Source organism: Glandiceps talaboti, chromosome 3, assembly GCF_964340395.1.
Source record: "Glandiceps talaboti chromosome 3, keGlaTala1.1, whole genome shotgun sequence".
Taxonomy (NCBI): Eukaryota; Metazoa; Hemichordata; class Enteropneusta; family Spengelidae; genus Glandiceps; species Glandiceps talaboti.
In genome coordinates this window covers 21,512,138-21,532,399 of record NC_135551.1, presented here as the reverse complement: position 1 = coordinate 21,532,399, position 20,262 = coordinate 21,512,138, and the positions used below count along the sequence as shown (strand labels likewise).

General features: G+C 37.0%; 1 protein-coding gene across 2 annotated transcripts; it reads right to left on the bottom strand.

Annotated features, from left to right (window-relative positions):
* Positions 1–5,574: 5,574 nt before the first annotated feature.
* Positions 5,575–20,057, bottom strand: LOC144453977 (protein Son-like). Of its 2 annotated transcripts, XM_078145353.1 has the most exons (9): positions 19,965–20,057; positions 17,795–18,894; positions 16,720–16,910; positions 15,514–15,861; positions 15,169–15,279; positions 14,757–14,879; positions 8,291–8,438; positions 7,283–7,470; positions 5,575–6,907 (listed from the first exon to the last, which is right to left on the bottom strand). In XM_078145353.1, exons 1-9 carry the CDS (start codon positions 20,045–20,047, stop codon positions 6,776–6,778), a joined length of 2,424 nt encoding a protein of 807 aa, XP_078001479.1. In that variant the 5' UTR covers positions 20,048–20,057; the 3' UTR covers positions 5,575–6,775. The 2 variants fall into 2 exon arrangements, with proteins under 2 accessions (XP_078001479.1, XP_078001480.1); XM_078145354.1 differs by lacking the exons at positions 5,575–6,907; positions 7,283–7,470 and adding an exon at positions 10,604–10,674 and having other exon boundaries at positions 8,329–8,438.
* Positions 20,058–20,262: the final 205 nt, after the last annotated feature.

The window sequence follows — 20,262 nt, the reverse complement described above, 5'->3', positions numbered from 1 at the left end:
CAACACTTTATTGTTTCATGATCACTTTCAGCTTGTCATCGGCATAGAAAAATTCTTTCTACATTAAGTGAGATTTCGAGTTAGGCCAAATAAAAAAACCCGTATGTTTCCGATAACTAGACTGACCCTAGTTTAAGCCACCGACCCTTAATATTTTTTTTTACATTCGAAAACTAGTGAGAATTTTAATTCTTCTGTTTCTGTGTAAAATTTCTTGTCATAGTATCCTTGGTCAAGAATTTGAAAAAAAATATCCCATTCCGGAGATACCATGTGCAAGTTGATTTTATACAATACAGTCTGTATATCGATCGTAGTATTCGTCTAATTCACATATAATGGTCTTCCTTTACTTCCCTTACACCTCATTAAACAACCACAGAAGTGTTGTGACCAAACAGTATCTTATCTTAGAGTTGAAGTTTCTAAAAAAATAAAATAAAATTACAAAAAATAAAAGTAAATTAACATCTTGACCTACCTACCCTATTTTCTAAGTTATGTTATCGGAAACAAACTATTTTTTTTTTGACTTATTATCCCATGCTTTCTTTCACTAGATTTGAGGAAGGTTACAGTATAAAGTTCGTCATTTATGTCTATTTGTATCACAAGAGGGCGCTCTACAGATTTCAAAGCGTGGGTCATACAACAGGGCTGAATGGGGCGGGGGGGGGGGGGAGGTGCATTTTATCCGTCCACTTAGTTACTAGTCATCAAATCAACCGTTTGGTGAGATCATCATCCTGAAAACACAATAAGGGTCCCTTAACTTTGTTAAGGCGTAAAACTTGCAATTTCTAACCACCATATTCATTTACATATTCCGACAATAGGGGTGTTTTTTTAGCATAGAATTTGGAGACAAACGTGTATAGTTTTAGTTAGGATATTTTACAAAAAATACTGCCATCTCTTATGTGTAAATATATTGTAGGATTTCAAATTGTTTTTGACTGGTTTTACAGCCGTAATGTTTATCTGTAAAAAAATCATGTGTGCTAGTAAATTGTCCTTAATATTTTACACAATTTTATCCATTTCATTGATATTCCTGTTAATGTTAAGCGATTCATATAATGCAATAACAAATTTTACTTCATGTATAATTTTATTGACCTTGAGCTTCACAGCTGTAGGCTACAGACTCAACCATGGAGTTCTGGTTTAATATCGTAATTGGTTTCCCCTTAAAGGCCCATGATTCAATCTCAGGTTCTCACATTAGTACCCTCTTATCAGTCAAACCTGGGAATATATAAGTATTCAGGACCAACCTAGTCTAGTTCCTATACAGTATCTTACCATTTAAACCTCCACTCACAGTATAGTCAAAGTCGTTACTCCAGAAGTCCTGAGATACATGAGATGAAATTTAAAATGCATCCACAGCAGTCATTAACATCATGTCTTTGTTAATCAATCAAAAAATTCTAACCAATAACACAGTCCCTCATAAAGTTAGTCTTTATAAGGGGCAGTTATGCAATGTCCAAATATGGTATCTTTGTCAGCTCAGGATGCTACCTAAACACTGTTTACGTTACTATAGCAGTTGGGGTTCACTGATTGGATGAACAACTTTTTGCACTGATTGCGGGACTTTGACCAGACTGTGGTTTAGTTAGAAACCATGTTGGCATCAAGACTATGACCAACCCTTTAGCTCTGCCAGACAACTGTTTTTCATGAATAAATTTTATCCTATCTGAACCGGGCCTTTAAACGTTATCTTTGTTGTGGATACTATCTTGGTGAAGCAAATACCAGATGTATAATTCTACTTGACATTATATCCCCCATTTGCCAATCAGAATTGAGGTTATACCTATTGGGCAATGCTTCCAGCCAATTAAACTGAAGCTAACATCACTTGGCAACCAGAATCTCACCAATCAAACTGAGCATATGCTAAGAAGCAACTTATCAAACATACAAAATAAAAACTTAAGTACAGGCACCACCAATCGACAGATTGCTTGCATCTGTTAGCTGTTGTTGCCTTCCACCAATCCACAGACATCTTGTATTTGCTTCATATCTCCACAAGTTAATATATGTATTTGCTTCATATCTCCATAAGTCAATATATGTAATATTTACATAAATGTATTGTGTGTGATATCATAAAACCTAGAAATATGGATATTGATGTAAATATAGAAAAATTACAACATAAATAAGTTATTTCAAATTATATGTGATGTGTTGTTGTTTGTTTGTTTGTTTAATGTTGCATGCTGAACTTTCAAAAAAAAAGAGAGAAAAAAAGTGGTTAGATATGACTTACCCTGAATTACCTGTGAGGAATTTTTGTGTGCACATTATAGTACAATAAATGCAATCAAATTGATTTTTGGGTCCGCGCCTAAAAATCAGGGTCCCCCCCCCCCCCATCATGATTTCAGCCTGTTGCTGTACTACTGCTGGATACACTCAACCACCTAATTAACATGTACAATGTCTAATTATTGGTATTTTAACAATTTTCAATGAAATTCAATATATTGTTTTTTGTCCAATTTAGAAAATAATACACCAGTTGTTTTTTGTGTAGGTTTAAATCAATCATGATTTCACTATACAACCACTCTCTTTTGTACAATGTCCTCCATCAAGACTTACTGACTAGATCTAACTTTCTTGTAAGAAACTGTTTCCTACTCTGTAATACTTGAAATGGGGTGTGCAATGGTAGGTATTTAAAGTACTTTCATAACCTTGGGTTCCGGGCAGACATTCCATGATCCATACATTACACATTGACAAACACAGAGTTGAAACTTGTGACTCATTCACTGTTCAGTGTAGGTCCCTTGCCATGGACACAAATTGTCTGATGGGAGTCAGCAGCCATACATGTACATACCAGTATGTACAGAACATGACAGAACATAAAGTTAGACCATGTACATACCAGTATGTACAGAACATAAAGTTAGACCATGTACATACCAGTATGTACAGAACATGGCAGAACATAAAGTTAGACCATGTACATACCAGTATGTACAGAACATGGCAGAACATAAAGTTAGACCATGTACATACCAGTATGTACAGAACATGACAGAACATAAAGTTAGACCATGTACATACCAGTATGTACAGAACATGGCAGAACATAAAGTTAGACCATGTACATACTAGTATGTACAGAACATGGCAGAACATAAAGTTAGACCATGTACATACCAGTATGTACAGAACATGGCAGAACATAAAGTTAGACCATGTACATACCAGTATGTACAGAACATGGCAGAACATAAAGTTAGACCATGTACATACCAGTATGTACAGAACATAAAGTTAGACCATGTACATACCAGTATGTACAGAACATGGCAGAACATAAAGTTAGACCATGTACATACCAGTATGTACAGAACATGGCAGAACATAAAGTTACATGATTGATTTAATTTCTGCAGCTGCATTCAAAATAAGCAAATGTGACTTTTTAGTTAGTGTTTCTTGGCAATCATGTGAAATTTTATGTGTTGTTAAATCATGAAATGACTTTCAAGAACCCAACGTTTCATGGAAATACCTTCATTTCCTGGAGTGGCATTCACCTTTGAACCCCCCAAAAAAAGATTATATACTCCGCTTTGCTCCTTCTAATCAATATATCTTATACAGAAAGTTATTTTAAAAAAAGACACAACACACCAAATTCATGGAAAAAATTGTATTTCTTCACCTTTACTATAGAATTTTAAACATGATATACAAGTACTAAGCATAAAAAAAAAAAAGATTTTAAAAATTGTAACTTTCTGTAAATTGTACCTTCCCAATTCAGTTATACTAGAACTAAACATGAACTGAAGGACTTACTTCTACGCACAGATGACAAAAAAAAAATTGTCGAACGATGATTTTATTCATCATAGTTAAAATGTTTAGACCACAGTAACTAGAAACACATTAAATTCAACCAACCACTAATGACTTCCTACTTCATATTTCAATGGACAAAATGAGTTTTATTTCAAATTATTGTAAATCTTCATTCAGTGGCAATGAGTTAGCAATGTAATTGTTGTCACAACAGTTACTCTTTGTATTCAGTAACCATGGTTCTCCCCATCCCAAAAGGAGTTGTGGTAGGTATTCTGTATTGGCCAGAATGGAAAATAACCTGAGTAAAAGGCATGCCTTTGTATCTGTTCAATAACAAGGATTCTCCCCATCCTAAACAGAGTGCTGGTAGGTATTCTTCAGTGCTGGCCACAATAGGGAGTACCCTGAGTAACAGACAGGATTTTGTATTCAATAACCAGGGTTCTCTCTACACAAAAAGGAGTGATGGTAGGTATTACTCGGAGCTGACCAGAACATGCAGAACCCCAGATAAACAGAAAAGTGTTTTGTCTTCTATGACCAGGGATCGAAAAAGGAGTGCTGGTAGGAACTGTTCAATGCTGAACCTGTATGGGGAAAATCTGGCATAACAAGTAATGTAGGATTTTGACTTCACAGTATGGACTTTACACAAATCTCATAAGTAAAATTTATCTGTGACATACTCCATGGATCAATTAAAAACTAAAATAACTAGGCAAGAAGACTTGCTTTGGAATCTGGAACAGGAGACAGTCATCTTACAGAATGGCAATATCTAAAGCAAGTGACAAGTTAATTACAGCTACTGTTGTGTAAAGAGAAGGGATCAATGCATCATGAATTTGTCCGTGAATCTGTAACCATTACATCGAACGTTAGAATTACCGGGGTAAAATTGACTACATTTTTCATAGGTAGCATGTCCCACATGAATACTCTGGTTGAGTGATATGGGGCTTAGATTTATAGAGGAACACAAAGTGAGGATAGTTTATCTTAGTTGCATCTCTTATCTGTACGTTACTTTAGGAAACATGGAGACGCCATTTCTACAAACCCCGCATTGCATGGCCTTTCTAAAATAAAGTATAAAAATTTGAAAATCTGGATCAGAAGAAACCTGTTAGGAACTTTGCTCCTTTAACCTTGCCTAAACACCGCCAAGGCAACCATTTCAAAGCATGAGAAGCTTCTAAGTAGCCGAGTATCTATTTTGTGTATCAGAACTCACATTTTTTTCAAAATGGCATAGGTTTAAATGGACCTTTCTGATTGGTAAATGAACTGCAGGATGGTTGCAATTTATGGCCATGTGAGGGCATCCTCTATGTTACACAGGGCCATGTTTATTAATGAGGTATGTAGAGATGGCTACTGATAATTGACAATGTGATAAATGTGTAACAATAATCCTTTGTCTGACAGTGTTAATAGATACGAATCAATGAACTAGTTTGTAGCTACAGGCATGTTTTCTTAGATCATAGTACAGTCATTGGGTCGGACGAGAGTGAGAGTGACAGTGTGGCTGACAGGACAGTGAACTCTTTTGTGTGCTGGGCTCAGAGCGCCCTCTTCTAACTTGTACTCTCTCCTCTTGATAAAACATTGACTGCATTTCAGACCTGACAGTTATAGTCAAAATGGTCCTGTAGAGAATCGTTTTAGAGGGATGACTCCCTTTCTGACCCACATTGTACACGGGGGTGGGGGGGGGGGGGGGGGGGGGGGCAGGCAAACAGATCTACCACCAAAGAAGTTCTTCAGATCCACAAGCCCTCTGATAAAAACTTAAAAAGAATACTCAAAATAGATGAAAGCCCTGCAGATACTGTATAGAGATGATAGGCATAAATCTCTACTTTACATCCATACTTAATAGTTAGCTGTTTACTCTTCTGTACTACTGCCATAGTAGTACAAAGTCCACTCATAAGCACAATCTCTTTGTAGGGTTCTAGCACTACGACATGGTCCATGAGTTAGACAAGACCCATGATTCACTGTGGTGTGATTTAAACAAGTCAACAAGTTTGAGTCCTATCTCATACACTCTCTAATGGTGTGCGATATTTCTTTATAACAAAATAAACAACCACTGATCAGCTGTTTTTCAACCTCTCTTCAGCAATACTGACACTGGATTTAAGATTACTTTTGTACATTATCTACAGTAGATAAGCTGACAAAATAGGCAATAGGTGGCAAATCCATAATGCTTTATAGGTTTAACATCGTCCATGGTTCAAGTCACATCATCTGCAGTACTACATAGGTACAACATAGTCCATGAGTACATGTGTACATGCACATGCTATCTTCTGCAGTGCTACAACATATTATCGTCCATGGGTATAAGACTGTTCTTCTGCAGCACTACATGGGTATAACATAGTCCATGAGTACATGAGTACATGTGTACATGTAAGTGCTATCTTCTGCAGTGCTACAACATATTATTGTCCATTGGTATAAGACCGTTCTTCTGCAGTACTACATAGGTATAACATAGTCCATGAGTACATGTATACATGTAAGTATAACATAGTCCATAGGTATAGGACCCATCTTCAGCAGCACTACATTCTACATCAATTGGAACAACATTGTCCATGCACATGATCTGCAGTGCTACATGGGTACTACAACATAACATATAGTCCATGGGTTTAAGTCCAATCTCCTGCGGCACAACATAGGTACAACATAACCTTAGTAGTCCATTCATTGGTATAAGTCCAATCTTCTGCAGTACTACATGTACATTGGTACAACAGTCCATGGGTATGAGACCCATAACTTCTGCAGTACTACATAGATACAACATAGTCCATGGGTATGAGACCATATCTTCTGCAGTGTTACATAGATACACGTACAATACAGTCCTTGGCTATATTGTAAGTAACATTATCTCCCATCACTACATGGGTACAACATAGTCCATGGGTATAAGTCCCATCTTCTGCAGTGCTACTGTGGCAGCTTGTGCTTTGGCATGTTTTTTGTTAGGACTTGCAATGGATGGTTGGTACTCTTCGTTGTTCACACGAACCTGTTAGGTAAAATACAATAAAAGTTTTTTTTTTGCAAAACTACCAACACTGAAATGATATTACCATAAGTGTTTTTGAAAAGGGTAATACTGACTTTCTTTAACTTTGACTATATTCAAATTGCACTGATTTTAAAGTAAATTCCATGAGGGCTAGAAAAAAATTCTAGCACTCACTGTGAAACATTAGAGAGAGGTATGAGATGTTGGAAAGCTATGCATAGCCATAGAAAACAGTGCCCTGGATTTGTACCTGTATTGCTGATTATAAAGTGGTCCATTACACTGTAGGTGTCTCCCCCATCCCTACCCACTCCCACCTTTAAACAACAGATTGTACAGTGAGTAACATATAATTCATAACTAGATACTAACCTTAAATACAAAATTTTTCTTATGGTCAGGCCCACTGTCATGGACAAGATTGAATTCTGGTGGGTGCCATTTTCGTTTGTTGCATATTTCCATTAATGCTGACACTGGATGCTTGCCTGACAGATCTCGAATTATTGGAGTTGGTACGGCTGCTTTTTTCTTCTGGGTTTCACCAAGAGCGACAAGACCTGTACATAAAGTGTAGATATTTGAATTGGAAGGGCAACACATCAGATAATCAATCAATCAATCAATCAGTCAGTCAGACATTCAGTCAATCAATGAAAGAATGAATGAAAGAATGAATGAATGAAAGAATGAATGAATGAATGAATGAATGAAATTTACTTCACCAGATAACAAAAATAAGCTATATTTTCAAAGAATATGCATATGATACAAATACACAAAATGAATACAAAAGAATACACAATTGTTATCTGATGTGGACCATGGAAATAGTTCAGCGGAACTGGCCTTGTTCATGGCCCGTACATTTTTCTACATTTCAAATCGATGATGGGATGGAACGAACCTTCAGGATATGAAGTCATAAAAAAGCATTTCAATTCATATTTGACACTGCCCTAGTCAAGTGGTGCATTCTAAGAATATGACATCACATTGTGTGCAGTCTGAATATCATGGTAGAATGATGATGTTAGAGCACACAAATTGCAGACAGCGCCCTCACCATGTAGTGAATGTTAAAGATTAGCAATATGACACTATACTGACCATTGTGCTAAGTTTAAATGAAATCAGTACCTCCATATCATGGCAGAATGATGATGGTAGAGCACACACAAATGACAGACAGTGATCTGACCATGTACATGTAGTGCATGTGACTAACAATATGACATCACTTTGTGCTAAGTTTGAATGAAACTGAAAAATCTCTATCATGACAGTAGGGTGGTTGAATGATGACAGTTGTACATAAATACATACAGACGGCACTCTTCGCAAGTAGACATAGAAGATTACTAATAAAACATTACCTACCTCGTCTATCTGTTTTGACATCCAGACTCAATGGTGCCACACTTCCTTCATTATTCTTACCCAGTCCCTCACCCTGTCTCCAACCCATCTTCTGCAGTAAGTACATACCCATGCCTCCTCTGACAGGGGCTACATTGTGAAACATATCCTGGTAGGCAAATACAGAAAACGCAACTATTATTTACTACACAGGAGATATGAAACTGGCATCAACTTGGTATTAACCCAGAGATGTAGACAGAAAATATATGTTAGATGGTGAGATATGCAGAACATGTCAAATAATTTGGTAGAATTGGGTTCAAATACTATTTATACACGCTATCGTACAATTACACACTCACACTGTTCACAAAAGGGTTTCTCTAACACTTACATTATCATTATCAATTAATTTACTTTTTAATGATGATTTTGACTATATTCTATTCTGAACACTGCATCAAAGATGCTTTTAAAGTAAATACAAGCTTACCCACACAAGTTTTGATTATGAGAACTTACACTGGTTCCTTTCAACATTGCTAAATGTTTGTGTTTGCATGCATTGTACAATACTTACGGTGTTTACTACAGTTTTAAAATCTAGAGGGTAAAAACTAAAAAAAAAATACATTGTGATGATTTCTTACATACCTACCCATAATGACAGGGAAACTTTGGTACCCAGTCTAAGGATGTGTAACCTACTATACCATATTCCAGTTACCACAAAAACAAAAAGATTTTCTAGTTTGGCCACTAGGAGTGCTGTTCAGAAGCAGCTTTTAGACACGACAGGGCCACAAAAGTTGAGAACTGTCGCCTCCTATGAGTGAATCATCATTTCAAAGTATTTCAGGCAAATTTGCTTACATTCTCAACCAGTTATTCTGCTAACGTTGTTTTAGATCGCAAGATTTTCAAGAACTTACAGAGTTGTTTAACTTTCAGCCTCATTTTTGTTGACTGTTTCATGTACTGCCACATGATTTTGCTCATTTTTTCCTACTGTGAGTCTCCCTCTTGTGACTTTTTTTCAAAAATGACTGCAAAGTGAGTAACCAGAATATGGCATATACTACTACTATTAACATAAATGTTGGTTAATGATGCTTCAGACAATTCCATTTCTCTTGATCTCTAGATGACTAATGCTGCAATATCTTTATATGGATACAATGCTCATCTTTGTGATTATGGAACTTTTTCCAGTCTAAAAAAGCCACTGAACAGTCTAATCTCTCTGGAGCTGAGCACTTAAAAATGTATTCTTTTGGATTGATTGAAAAATGGAGGATAAATATGTGAAGGAAAAACTTTGGTTATCCAGCAATTGTTTCTGGTCTAAATCCTACTTTGAATATACAGCAAATGTTTACTTTGTGTAAGTTCCATTGTTTTTTTTCAAATATGAGGCAAAATTTCACATCACAAGGTCATGTATACATGCTTTGCATAGATGTCCTAAAAAATGTTTTTGCTTAACTTCCACTTGGTTTTTTGTCTAACATTACGTAAGCTGTATTTTTGGTCAAAAAAAAATTCAACGTGGCCATATGATTCAGTATTATGAAAACAGTTCTTTGAGGAATATTCTCCCTAAATTTATGGTGTACCTAAGTGTAATACACAATATTTTATCATGTCACATAATTTAATAATGCCTGATATATTCACCATGGTAGGAATTTTTTTACAAGACATACATGTTATAAACAGATGGGACACAAATTTGACAATTTCACAAGAATAAAAATATCTCCAACCATCACAAACTGCTAAAACTGAATGACTTGTCACATATCTGTTGAGTGTAGAGTGAATTAGTTGCATATATTATTACATCCCATGGAAAATGTCATCGGCACTAGGAGATAAATGTAAAAATTTGGGTTTGTTTTGTTTCTTATATCTGGGAAATACATTCATGTAAAATGTAACATTTGATTTGATTTGTGTTTCTGAATAAATTATGTCATTGTAGATATTCATGGTGAATGTATCAATCTGAACTTTGCAAGACCTGTAAGACTTACATTACATGTATGTCAAATTATTGTGTATTCCATATCTAGTAGTCACTGGTATTTGATGCATCTATGCACATTCCATACAACACACACACACACACACACACACACACACACACACACACACACACACACACACACACACACACACACACACACACACACACACACACACACACACACACACACACACACACACACACACACACACACACACACACACACACACACACATTAAAAAATAGAAAACACACTGTAGTCGTGGTGTGATTAGAAGAAACCAAGCTAGTTGTCTACCTACCTACAAACACATTGTGGACTTCACTAGCCCCTTGGTGACCTCACAGCAGCTTCAAATGTTAACAGTGTAGCCTGCAACAAGTTTCCCAATTACCACCAAGATCCTCTCACATCCATCCTAACCAAATCTGATTAAAATCTGATGTAGTGAACATGGCTTGATTTCTTCATTTACCTCTGTGTCCTTTATTTATTGTCATGTGTGTTTTCGATTTTGTTGTTCTGAAAGCAATCACCTCCTTCCTACGGTACATCTGACACAATACCATACAAGTTAATGTTCAAATTCTATGCGTTGAGTAACAACTCACTCAACCAATCAATAAGAACGTTACATTGAAAACTTATGTTTACAGTACGTAAAAATGCTCTGCTGGACCAGAGCTTGAGCTTGAGAGCAGGCAATGATGTTACTCTTACTATTTTGGTAGCTTTGTTTGTTTGTTTTTAACTCCAATTCTGGAGTGTCCATTTTGCAAGGCAAATTTTGATTGGTTAAGCGTATGCGTGGGATTTGAATGTTAACTTCTCTGGTACTGGGCCAGATGTAGGAAGAAGGCACTTACACTCAAAACAACAAAATAAAAAATAAATGAAGGATACAGAGGTAAATGTAGAAATTGAGCTGTATTCACTACATCAGATTTTAATCAGATTGATCTTAATGACCCAACTAACCTAAAATAGCTAGACTATAATTTCAAAGGTACATAAACTAGCCCTGTTTACACATTTGTACTAGCCATGTTTAACTTACAAAAAACAGCTTACTGAGTCCTAGTTATTCAATGTATAGCTAAGGACTCATAATATATCACTTTACAGTGACATACAAGTAGGCTTAAAGAGATCTATGATACAATATATCACTTAGCAAGACATACTAAAGTCTTTATATCTATGTGTCTTGGACCATCAAGGGCTCTTTACATTCTGTTTACCTCTACTCCAAAATTTTAAGACAATCATGGGAATTCATGTATGTAACAGGCCTCTACTACAGTCTGATGGCAATTGTGCAATTGACTATATATTACATGAACATCTCATGAGTGCCTTCAAGGATTTGGAATGGAGAAAAAACGGAATGCAAAATCTGTGATACTTGAAATAATTCTGAGGAGTCCATCTCTTGACTAAATGCAGAGAGAGTTCACTTAGCCCCCCCCCCCCCCCCCCCCCCCCCAAAAAAAAAAAGCTATTGTCCAGAACTTTCCTTTTGTATCTGACTGGACTGTATGAAAATCTTCATTGTAAACATAAGGCCTCCCATTACTAGTTAGGACTTAAAAACAATTATTGAGGTTTTTGCAAGTATAACATGGGCTTGGAGGTTAAAAGAATGAAGTCTGTCCCTGAATTCATAGATCCATACATTTAGACAAAGTGCTTACAACTGCACTGCAAGGAATGTTTGTACAATTGTGTGGACCACTGTGTCAAATACTGTGTCAACAGGTACATGTATTGCCTTAGATATGGCATACACCTTCCTGCACCACTACCTAATCTCAGCCTATGCTTTTAGATGGTTTGATGCGTACCACATGCAGTTACAAAATGTATCACTACCTTTATGATGACAAGTTCGGAGGAACTTTTCTTGCACATGTACTCGACATGGACTTAAGAATACATGCAAGCATGTACTCAGCTTAGCCCTCTGAAGCACCTCTTTTGTATTTCCACTGTCATTACAGACATAATGGAGAGGTCTATGTGACAGTATACATGGCCAAAGCAAGAATGAATGCCACCTTAAGTTATGCAACAATCATCTTCTTTCACAGTAACTTTTGTAACAAAACAGGGCCTGGGCTGACAAGTGTATGCAAATGTAATTCAAACTGATAAACACTTGGTGTTATACTATAAATAATGTACTAAAGTTTCTGACATCAGTTCAAGTAAATGACATTATGTGCAGGGCTGTACAGCATTTGTACATGTAAAGGACAACTAATATGCAGTACTGAACAGTATTTGTACATGTACATGACATGTGATGTGCAGGGCTGTACGTGACACCTGATATGCAGGACTGTACAGTATATGTACATGTACATGACACCTGATGTGCAGGGTTATACATGACACCTGATGTGCAGGGCTGTATAGTATGTGTACATGACACCTGATGTGCCACGCTGTACAGTATTTGTACATGTACATCACACTTAATGTGCAGGGCTGTATAGTATTTGTACATATTATGACACCTGATGTGCAGGACTGTACAGTATATGTACATGTACATGACACCTGATATGCAGGGCTATACATGACATCTGATGTGCAGGGCTGTATAGTATGCATACATGACACATGATGTGCCACGCTGTACAGTATTTGTACATGTACATTACACCTGATGTGCAGGACTGTATATCATTTGTACATGTGTACATGACATCTGAAAATCAGGGTTCTACTGAACTTTACAGGTGCACACATACAGTATTGTGTACAAAGTACCTGACACGCAAGGCTGTACAGTATAGTATCTGTACATAATGGCTTACATACATGCACATGGCTTTACAGACAGCATTGGTACATATCAATACTAACTCAAATGCACAGCTGTGCAGGACTGTTACTCCCCTGATATACAGAACTGTACAGTACATGTGATGTACTGCTACATGATAATGCTGTCTAAAATACAGTACATATCACCTGAACTACAGGCCTGCAATATTCATTAATTTATGTAAGTTGCAGCATGTAGGTAGTGCTTCTACTGTCATGGCTACAGTAAAAATGTTCTGTATTGCGATATAAACAGCACATGAGCAGTCTCAGTATGTACACTCATCCTCTGGAAAGAAGGGTTGTGCATTACTCCAACATGTGTACAGAATAAAAAAAGTCACAGCTGTCTGGAAATAACGACAAGTGTACAATAACAAAGACTTATTCTGTGACTACTTTCATAAAATGACTAACATCTTACCACCTTTACATTACAATGATGCCCCTTGATGGATGTGAGAGTCCCTGTGATAAAAACAATGGTTTGAACTGAGGAGGTTAAACATGGTCTCCTATGCCCAAACCAAAACTGCTTGGAAACAAGTTGCTAAGCAGGAATTAGTGAGTGTGGTTATCACAGACATCCTATCACGATTACAAGTATTGACTAGTTCATGTTTCTCGCAACGTGATCAACCCCTAGCCTTGTAACTTATATTATATTTGGTGTTCTGCCATGAAATTCTTTTTATTTGGAGGCAGAAATATAAGTAACATAGGAAGTATCTTAGCATTGGCAAAATATGAGTGACACAGAAAGCCATATCACACTTTTAGTCAGTTTGAAAAATAAGTGACATAGAGGGCCTCATGAATGCATTCGGTTAGAAAAAATAAGAGACATAGGGGGCCTCCTTTGACTGCAGAGATAAGAAGTATTGCAAGTCTACGTTATGAATAAATACTTTGGTGAAAGAAGAAAAATACCAAAGAATTACAACCATTGCACCTTCTGCAAGCCAAGATTATGAAAATGATGGAATTTGTATCTTTTAGTAAGCAGTTTGATTGCAACATACAACATATGTAATGATGTTGAACGACCAACGAATAAATGTTACCATTAAAATATCATTGTCTTGTCTTGCATGGGTGTAATGTATACATTGTGTTGGTCTGGGGAAAGTATAGGGTGTCTACAATAACTCACATCTCACATGGTTTTTGTTGTTCTTATTTCAAGTATGTATACCAAACATAAGAAATCTTTCAACTTAAATGAGATTCAATTAAATCTTTTGAAATTAACCGAGTTTTCAAAATCAAGAAGTTTGTTTTTCCGTGGGGTGTATATGAAAGTACCACTATCTTGTGAGTATAGTTACGAACAAAATCAGTTTTGTTCTTCTTTGTTAATGGTAGTAAATGAGTACAAAAAGTTTTTCAAATAGTTTTACATCTCGGTATTTTTTTCCTTGCCCTTATATTGCTTTGCTAGAAGCATGGTAGTTATGTTACACCAAATAACAAAGATGAAACATACACTTTGAAAAGTGTTAATCAAGAATATTTGAAATGAACTATAAGATAGTGATACTTTGTAACCCTATTCATTGTTTTAGTTTCAAGTTCACATAATCAGCTATCAACAAACTGAAATTTCTGTCTAAATGAAATACCTTTTTAGCCCATGCCTGGGCTTTAGGATTAGCATTGGCTAGTTCATTGGGACTTAGTATCTGTGCATCTGTAGAACCAGTGAACTGACCTGGCTTCTGATTGGAACTAGCCCATGACTGGATCTGTGAAATGGAAAAAAAACAAATAGACGACTTCAATGAAGACACATATAATACAGTAAGTTTTTTATATAGCACTTTTGCACATGTATGCTCAAACTTATACCTTTAGCATAGACTTATAACAGCACACCAGCCATCTATACTTCCTCAACTCCCTGAAGAGCATACGATCCATTGCACTGTAAGTGCACCTGATTTCAAAGCATTCATATAACACAATTTCGGTCATACCAGGCTGAGGTACCAAATTACATACAATGTAGCTGGATGATAAGTTCATGTATCATACCTGTTGGTTAGCCTTGTACATCATACCCATGGCTTCAACATCATTTGGATTTCGTTGTAACTTTCTCAAAGCCTGTAGTCTTTCTGATACCATGGTGCTAATATCAAATGACTGTAGAATAAGAATAGTAACACCACATTAGTGTTTAAGAATAGTAACACCACATTTAGTGTTTACAACCCACACATCAAAATACTGCATGCAAGCTCTGGGCCATAGAGTCAAATACTGCAGGGACATCTTTAAGTTAACAGTTCAAAGAATCAAATAGCCTATCCTTTCATTTTACTTTCTTATGGGCTTCATGCCTGAATTGAACAATAAATAAAGTGAAATGTAACTTACCGGTGACTGTGTTTTAGGGAAAACTTCATCCTTCGTAGATTTTGCTGCCTCAACATTACTGGCAACAGTAGTAGTAGTAGTAGAAGTGGATGTACTGCTACTCTCAGTGGTGGTAACTGGGGACTGATTATTCTCTGTATCTTGTGTCGCAATTGGTGTTGTTGTTGTTGTTGTTGCTTGTGGTTTGTTGGACGGATCCTTCTTCTCTACAACCACCCATTGTCCATAAGGGTCAACATACTCACATTCTTTTTTCCTATGCTGTGTACCACTGGAGACAGGGAATTGTGCCAGTAATGTTTCTTTGTCTTGTTGTATATGCATAGGAACTGTCTTTTGTATAGCATTCTGCAAAGTAACAAACAAACAAACAAAGAAATGAATGCATTGGGGTTACAGACAGTGCATTCCATTCTGATAGCTAGCCTATTGTAAGTCTGATCTGAACACACTAAGGTAGTCTGGTGTTACAGTTTAGGTCAGGTGACAGGTTTACCTTTCAAATATACAAACCCAGCATTGGCCTGATGTTAACAGTGGCCTGGTGGTACATGTACAGTTCAGCATAAGAACTCCTTTCTATTTTCTAGCCCAGTGTCTATGTTTCATAGTAACACTAGGACAGCCTGGTGTTACTGTACCTCTCACAACTCCCTTACTATGGTAATTTGCAATGCCAGTGTCAGCCTGATTTCAACAGCAGAATAACCTGATGGCCTGATAGCCTTATAACATACTGCTGGTGAGGGCATGAACTCTCTTCCAGTCAAAACATGCTGGTGAGATGTCCGGTGTACTGCAGTGCAGTGTACCAATACAAATTGACTCACAAGGGACTTATGTAAGGTCATGGATTAATGGGATTATGGAACAAGAGAAGGGACTCACGTCATGTAATGATATAGAAAATGGACTCAGAAGGGACTGGTGACATGTACATGTAATGAATTAGGGAAGAAATGGGACCCAGAAGTGACTGTTATTATACAATGCACTTGTGAACAAATATAGGTGACTGGTACTTATATAGTACATTTTTACTTTGTGAAACTAGGAAATTACAAATATTTTCTTGAACACCCAAGTTTCGTTTCTCAATGTTCAGCATGCTAGTAAAGAACTCAGTGTTGCTATAGTAACCTTGATATAAACAACAATGGGCAATGATTTTTGGTTTGGAATGGATGCAGATGGGTTAATACTCACCTTGATATTAACAACAATAGGTAAGGGTTGACTTTTAATTTGGAATGGATGATGTAGAAATGGTTGCTGTCCGTCCTCTTCATCACTACCTATAGGTCTATTGATGGGTTCCTCATCTGAAGAATTAATATCCAGTTGTTTTTCTGAAATCTGTTTGCAAACTTCTGTCAGTTCACTTATTGTTTTACCACCTGTAGACAGAACAGATTGTGGAACAAAATGTAGGAAATTAATCTTTACAGCCCAGATATGGGTTTTGCAGACTTCAGTTGTAAGGCAGAAGGGGCCCGACTTTATGAGGGCCTGTAAGCTGCATTTCTGAGGTCTGCAAAACCCATATATAGGCCATAAAGGTTTTATCATATACACTATGTAGTGGTAAGGAAACACAAAACCACATCAACTGATAATGAAACCGTTATTTTATGTGAAAAATGCAAAGATACAGAGAGAAAAAATCAAAGCAAAATTACTGAATAAAAGGATTTTGAAGAGCACACCACTTGCCCTACTTGACATAAGTGTGCCAGGGCGTGATGTGGAAAATTACTCCAAGGGTTTGATATATATGCACTCTCCATTCAATTTATATTGGAAGGGAAACTATCAATAATTTCATGTCTGTATGTCTTCCACCTGCTAAAATGTTGCACAATCAGTAGTACTAGTAGACTGTAAGGTACGTCGTGACGTTTCACCCTCACCCGCCTCCTCTCTCTCGTGTGCATGCCTGTGATTGGCCGCAACCAGTTCTGGTTGGAAACGCTGGGAAGAGTGCAGTTCGATACAGACGTGTTAGGGGTTGCCTGATGTTTGAGGGCGCCCCGTCACGGCGTACCTTACAGACTATAGTACTAGTAACCCAAGTGGACTACCAGTTGCAAACTATGATGGCCCCATGACAGGAATTGTAGTCTGTGGATGTTGAACTTACTACCATTAATTTTGAGCCCTGACCTATACCTACAAACGTACATGTATGCATGCAGACATTTGTGTAGATAAGCTAGTGTTTTTGTCTAATCAATGTTGATGCCATGTACAGAGTTAAATTACAAACAAGACAGCCACTTACCGGCTTTCTGACTAGCCATTTCTTCTCTGCTAATTGGTGGGAGTTGAATGTTGGTTGGAAGTAGCCCTGCTTGTTGTTGAGCATATGCATTCGCTCGGGCAATTTCCAATAACTTTCTTTTGTCGTACTCTGCTAAAGGTGTCTTTTCACGTTTCTGTGGTGATCGCGACCTTTGCAGCCTTGAGTCTTCATGATGTGATGATGGTTTATAACGACTATCACGATACCTATATCTTTCCCTGGACCTTGATCTATGTCTATCTCTATGGGATGAATGTCTATGACCTTTGACCTTATCTATGGATTCAGAACGTGCACTTTTATGTTTCTTACTTCTTGATCTAGATCTTGACCTTGACTTAGACTTGTGGGAATGTTTTCGTTTGTTGCTCTCTTCTCCAGTCTCCTTCCTGTCTTTGTTTTTGTCTTTCTCAGAGTTCTCTTTTTCTTTGTCTCTGTTTTTGTCTTTCCTATGTTTATGTTTTTTCTTTTTACTTTTCTTTTTGTGCTTTTTATGTTTCTTCTTGCCCTTTTTCTCTTTTTCTTTCTCGTCTGCATTTTCAGATTCCTTTCCCTTTTTGAGTTCATCTTTTGTTTCACCTTCCTCACTGGTGTCTGTTAATTCCCCTTCTTCTGGTAGTTCTCTCCACGGCACTTCAGCCTCATCACCACTCTTTTTACCTTTATCTTCATCTTCTCCATCATCAACACCTTCCTCATCCTCCTCCTCATCATCATCATCATCCTCGTCATCATCTTCATCACTTGATGAGGTGTCACTGTCAGATTCGTTTTTGTCCTTATCTGATGATGTAGTTGTCAATTCCTTGGTGGCAATCTTGATTTGAATAACTGACTTACCAGTTGTGTTTTTCTCTGACTTACTGACATTACCTTGTGACTCTTTATTAGATGCATGTAATTCATCTTTCACATTTTCAATTTTTTCAGAATTCTTAACATCATCATCACATTTATCTTTCTGCACAACTGCTTCTTCAGGCTGTTTCCTTGGCAACTCATCTTCTTTTAATTTGGCAGAACTGTCTTTCCCAGATGATTCCTTTGATGATTTTCCATCTGTTTGGAGGCTTCTCTTTCTACGTGTGTACAAAAATATCTTTTGAAACATACATATATTTTAAATGCATTCATGCATTACAAAAATGCAATTAATTGTACAACACAGATGGCATAACTGATAAAGTTTGAAATATTTTCTTGGTGTACCACTAAAATAGGATTTTCTGACTTTCAATTTGCACGTTAATACTAACCTTACTTTTAAGAACACCTACACAGGTTTTGTAGAATTTAAACACAGATATTGGTTTCTGGTTCAGCATCTATGGTTTACGCAAGGTTTGGAAACCAAATTACAGACGAATCTACCAAAGATTTCCATATAACAGCCTCTCCTATGTACCTTACATTATAATTTACATGTCAGTTTGGTGGGTAAACTGCTAAATATCTAGGGAGCTCAGTTACCTACTTACTGGTGTTAACAAAAACACTGCTACAGGTTGTAACTTGTATCCATCAGTGGGCTATGGTGCAGCAGTTGGTTTGAGCATAGACCCCACCAACGTTGGTGGAGGGTCTATGGTTTGAACAGTAACTGTCTTTGGTTTGAATCACAACCATTCACTCATAACAACACTGTGTGGCATTGAACAAGTATGGATGGTTTTCATTTAGTTTCAAAACTTGTGCTGTTATTAAGATGTGTTACTGGGGAACAAAAATAGCAGTCATCCAAGCAATGAACACTTTCATAAGGCATTACTATTACTAACACAATGCACTGGCTGCTTTTTAATTTTCACATGAGACGTTATGTGAGTTCACGCTTCGAACATTTCGATTTCCTAACCTATCTATCGATTTTATTAATTTACAAATGGCATGCACGTCTATGACGATGATTGTTTAATGTACATATTCATTAACACTACAGTATTACCCCTGAGGCTTTGCAGTATCAAGCAACTTCCACTGTTCCAGTTGTCACATTGAAATGGGACCCAGACATTTCATGATTTCTATTCTGACTACGACAACAACCGTATTACCCATACCGGACGACAGCACATGGTCAACGGTGCTGGCATACCCAATTTGGGTCGCACATCCAGTAAACAGTTAGATATCTAAAATCTATACTCACTCAGATTCTCTTTCTTTTTCCAATTCTTCCATTTTCTTCAGCGCGAAACCACGAAGGATTTCACGGACGTCTGAAGCCGCCATCTTGGTTGGAAGGTGGCGATGGAAACGTTTTCTGAATTCAGATTCATAGAGAGATTCGAAATCTATTCGACCAGACTATTCCATGTAGTAGAAGCCCTTGCGAGATGACTGTCGGAGACCGGGCCGTGGCAATAATTATTTGCATGAGTGAACGTTTTTTTTTATAACTTCCTAGAAAAGCAATATCTCTGAACATTTTAAGCATGACAATTACA

Excerpts from the sequence above, each read along its gene's own strand:
- LOC144453977 (XM_078145353.1), bottom strand. The coding sequence starts at position 20,047 with ATGGCGGCTTCAGACGTCCGTGAAATCCTTCGTGGTTTCGCGCTGAAG. Across the intron at positions 14,880-15,168 it reads TGTACAAGGCTAACCAACAG|ATCCAGTCATGGGCTAGTTC; the intron begins GTATGATACATG and ends TCCATTTCACAG. Across the intron at positions 6,908-7,282 it reads AGAAAAATTTTGTATTTAAG|GTTCGTGTGAACAACGAAGA; the intron begins GTTAGTATCTAG and ends TTTACCTAACAG.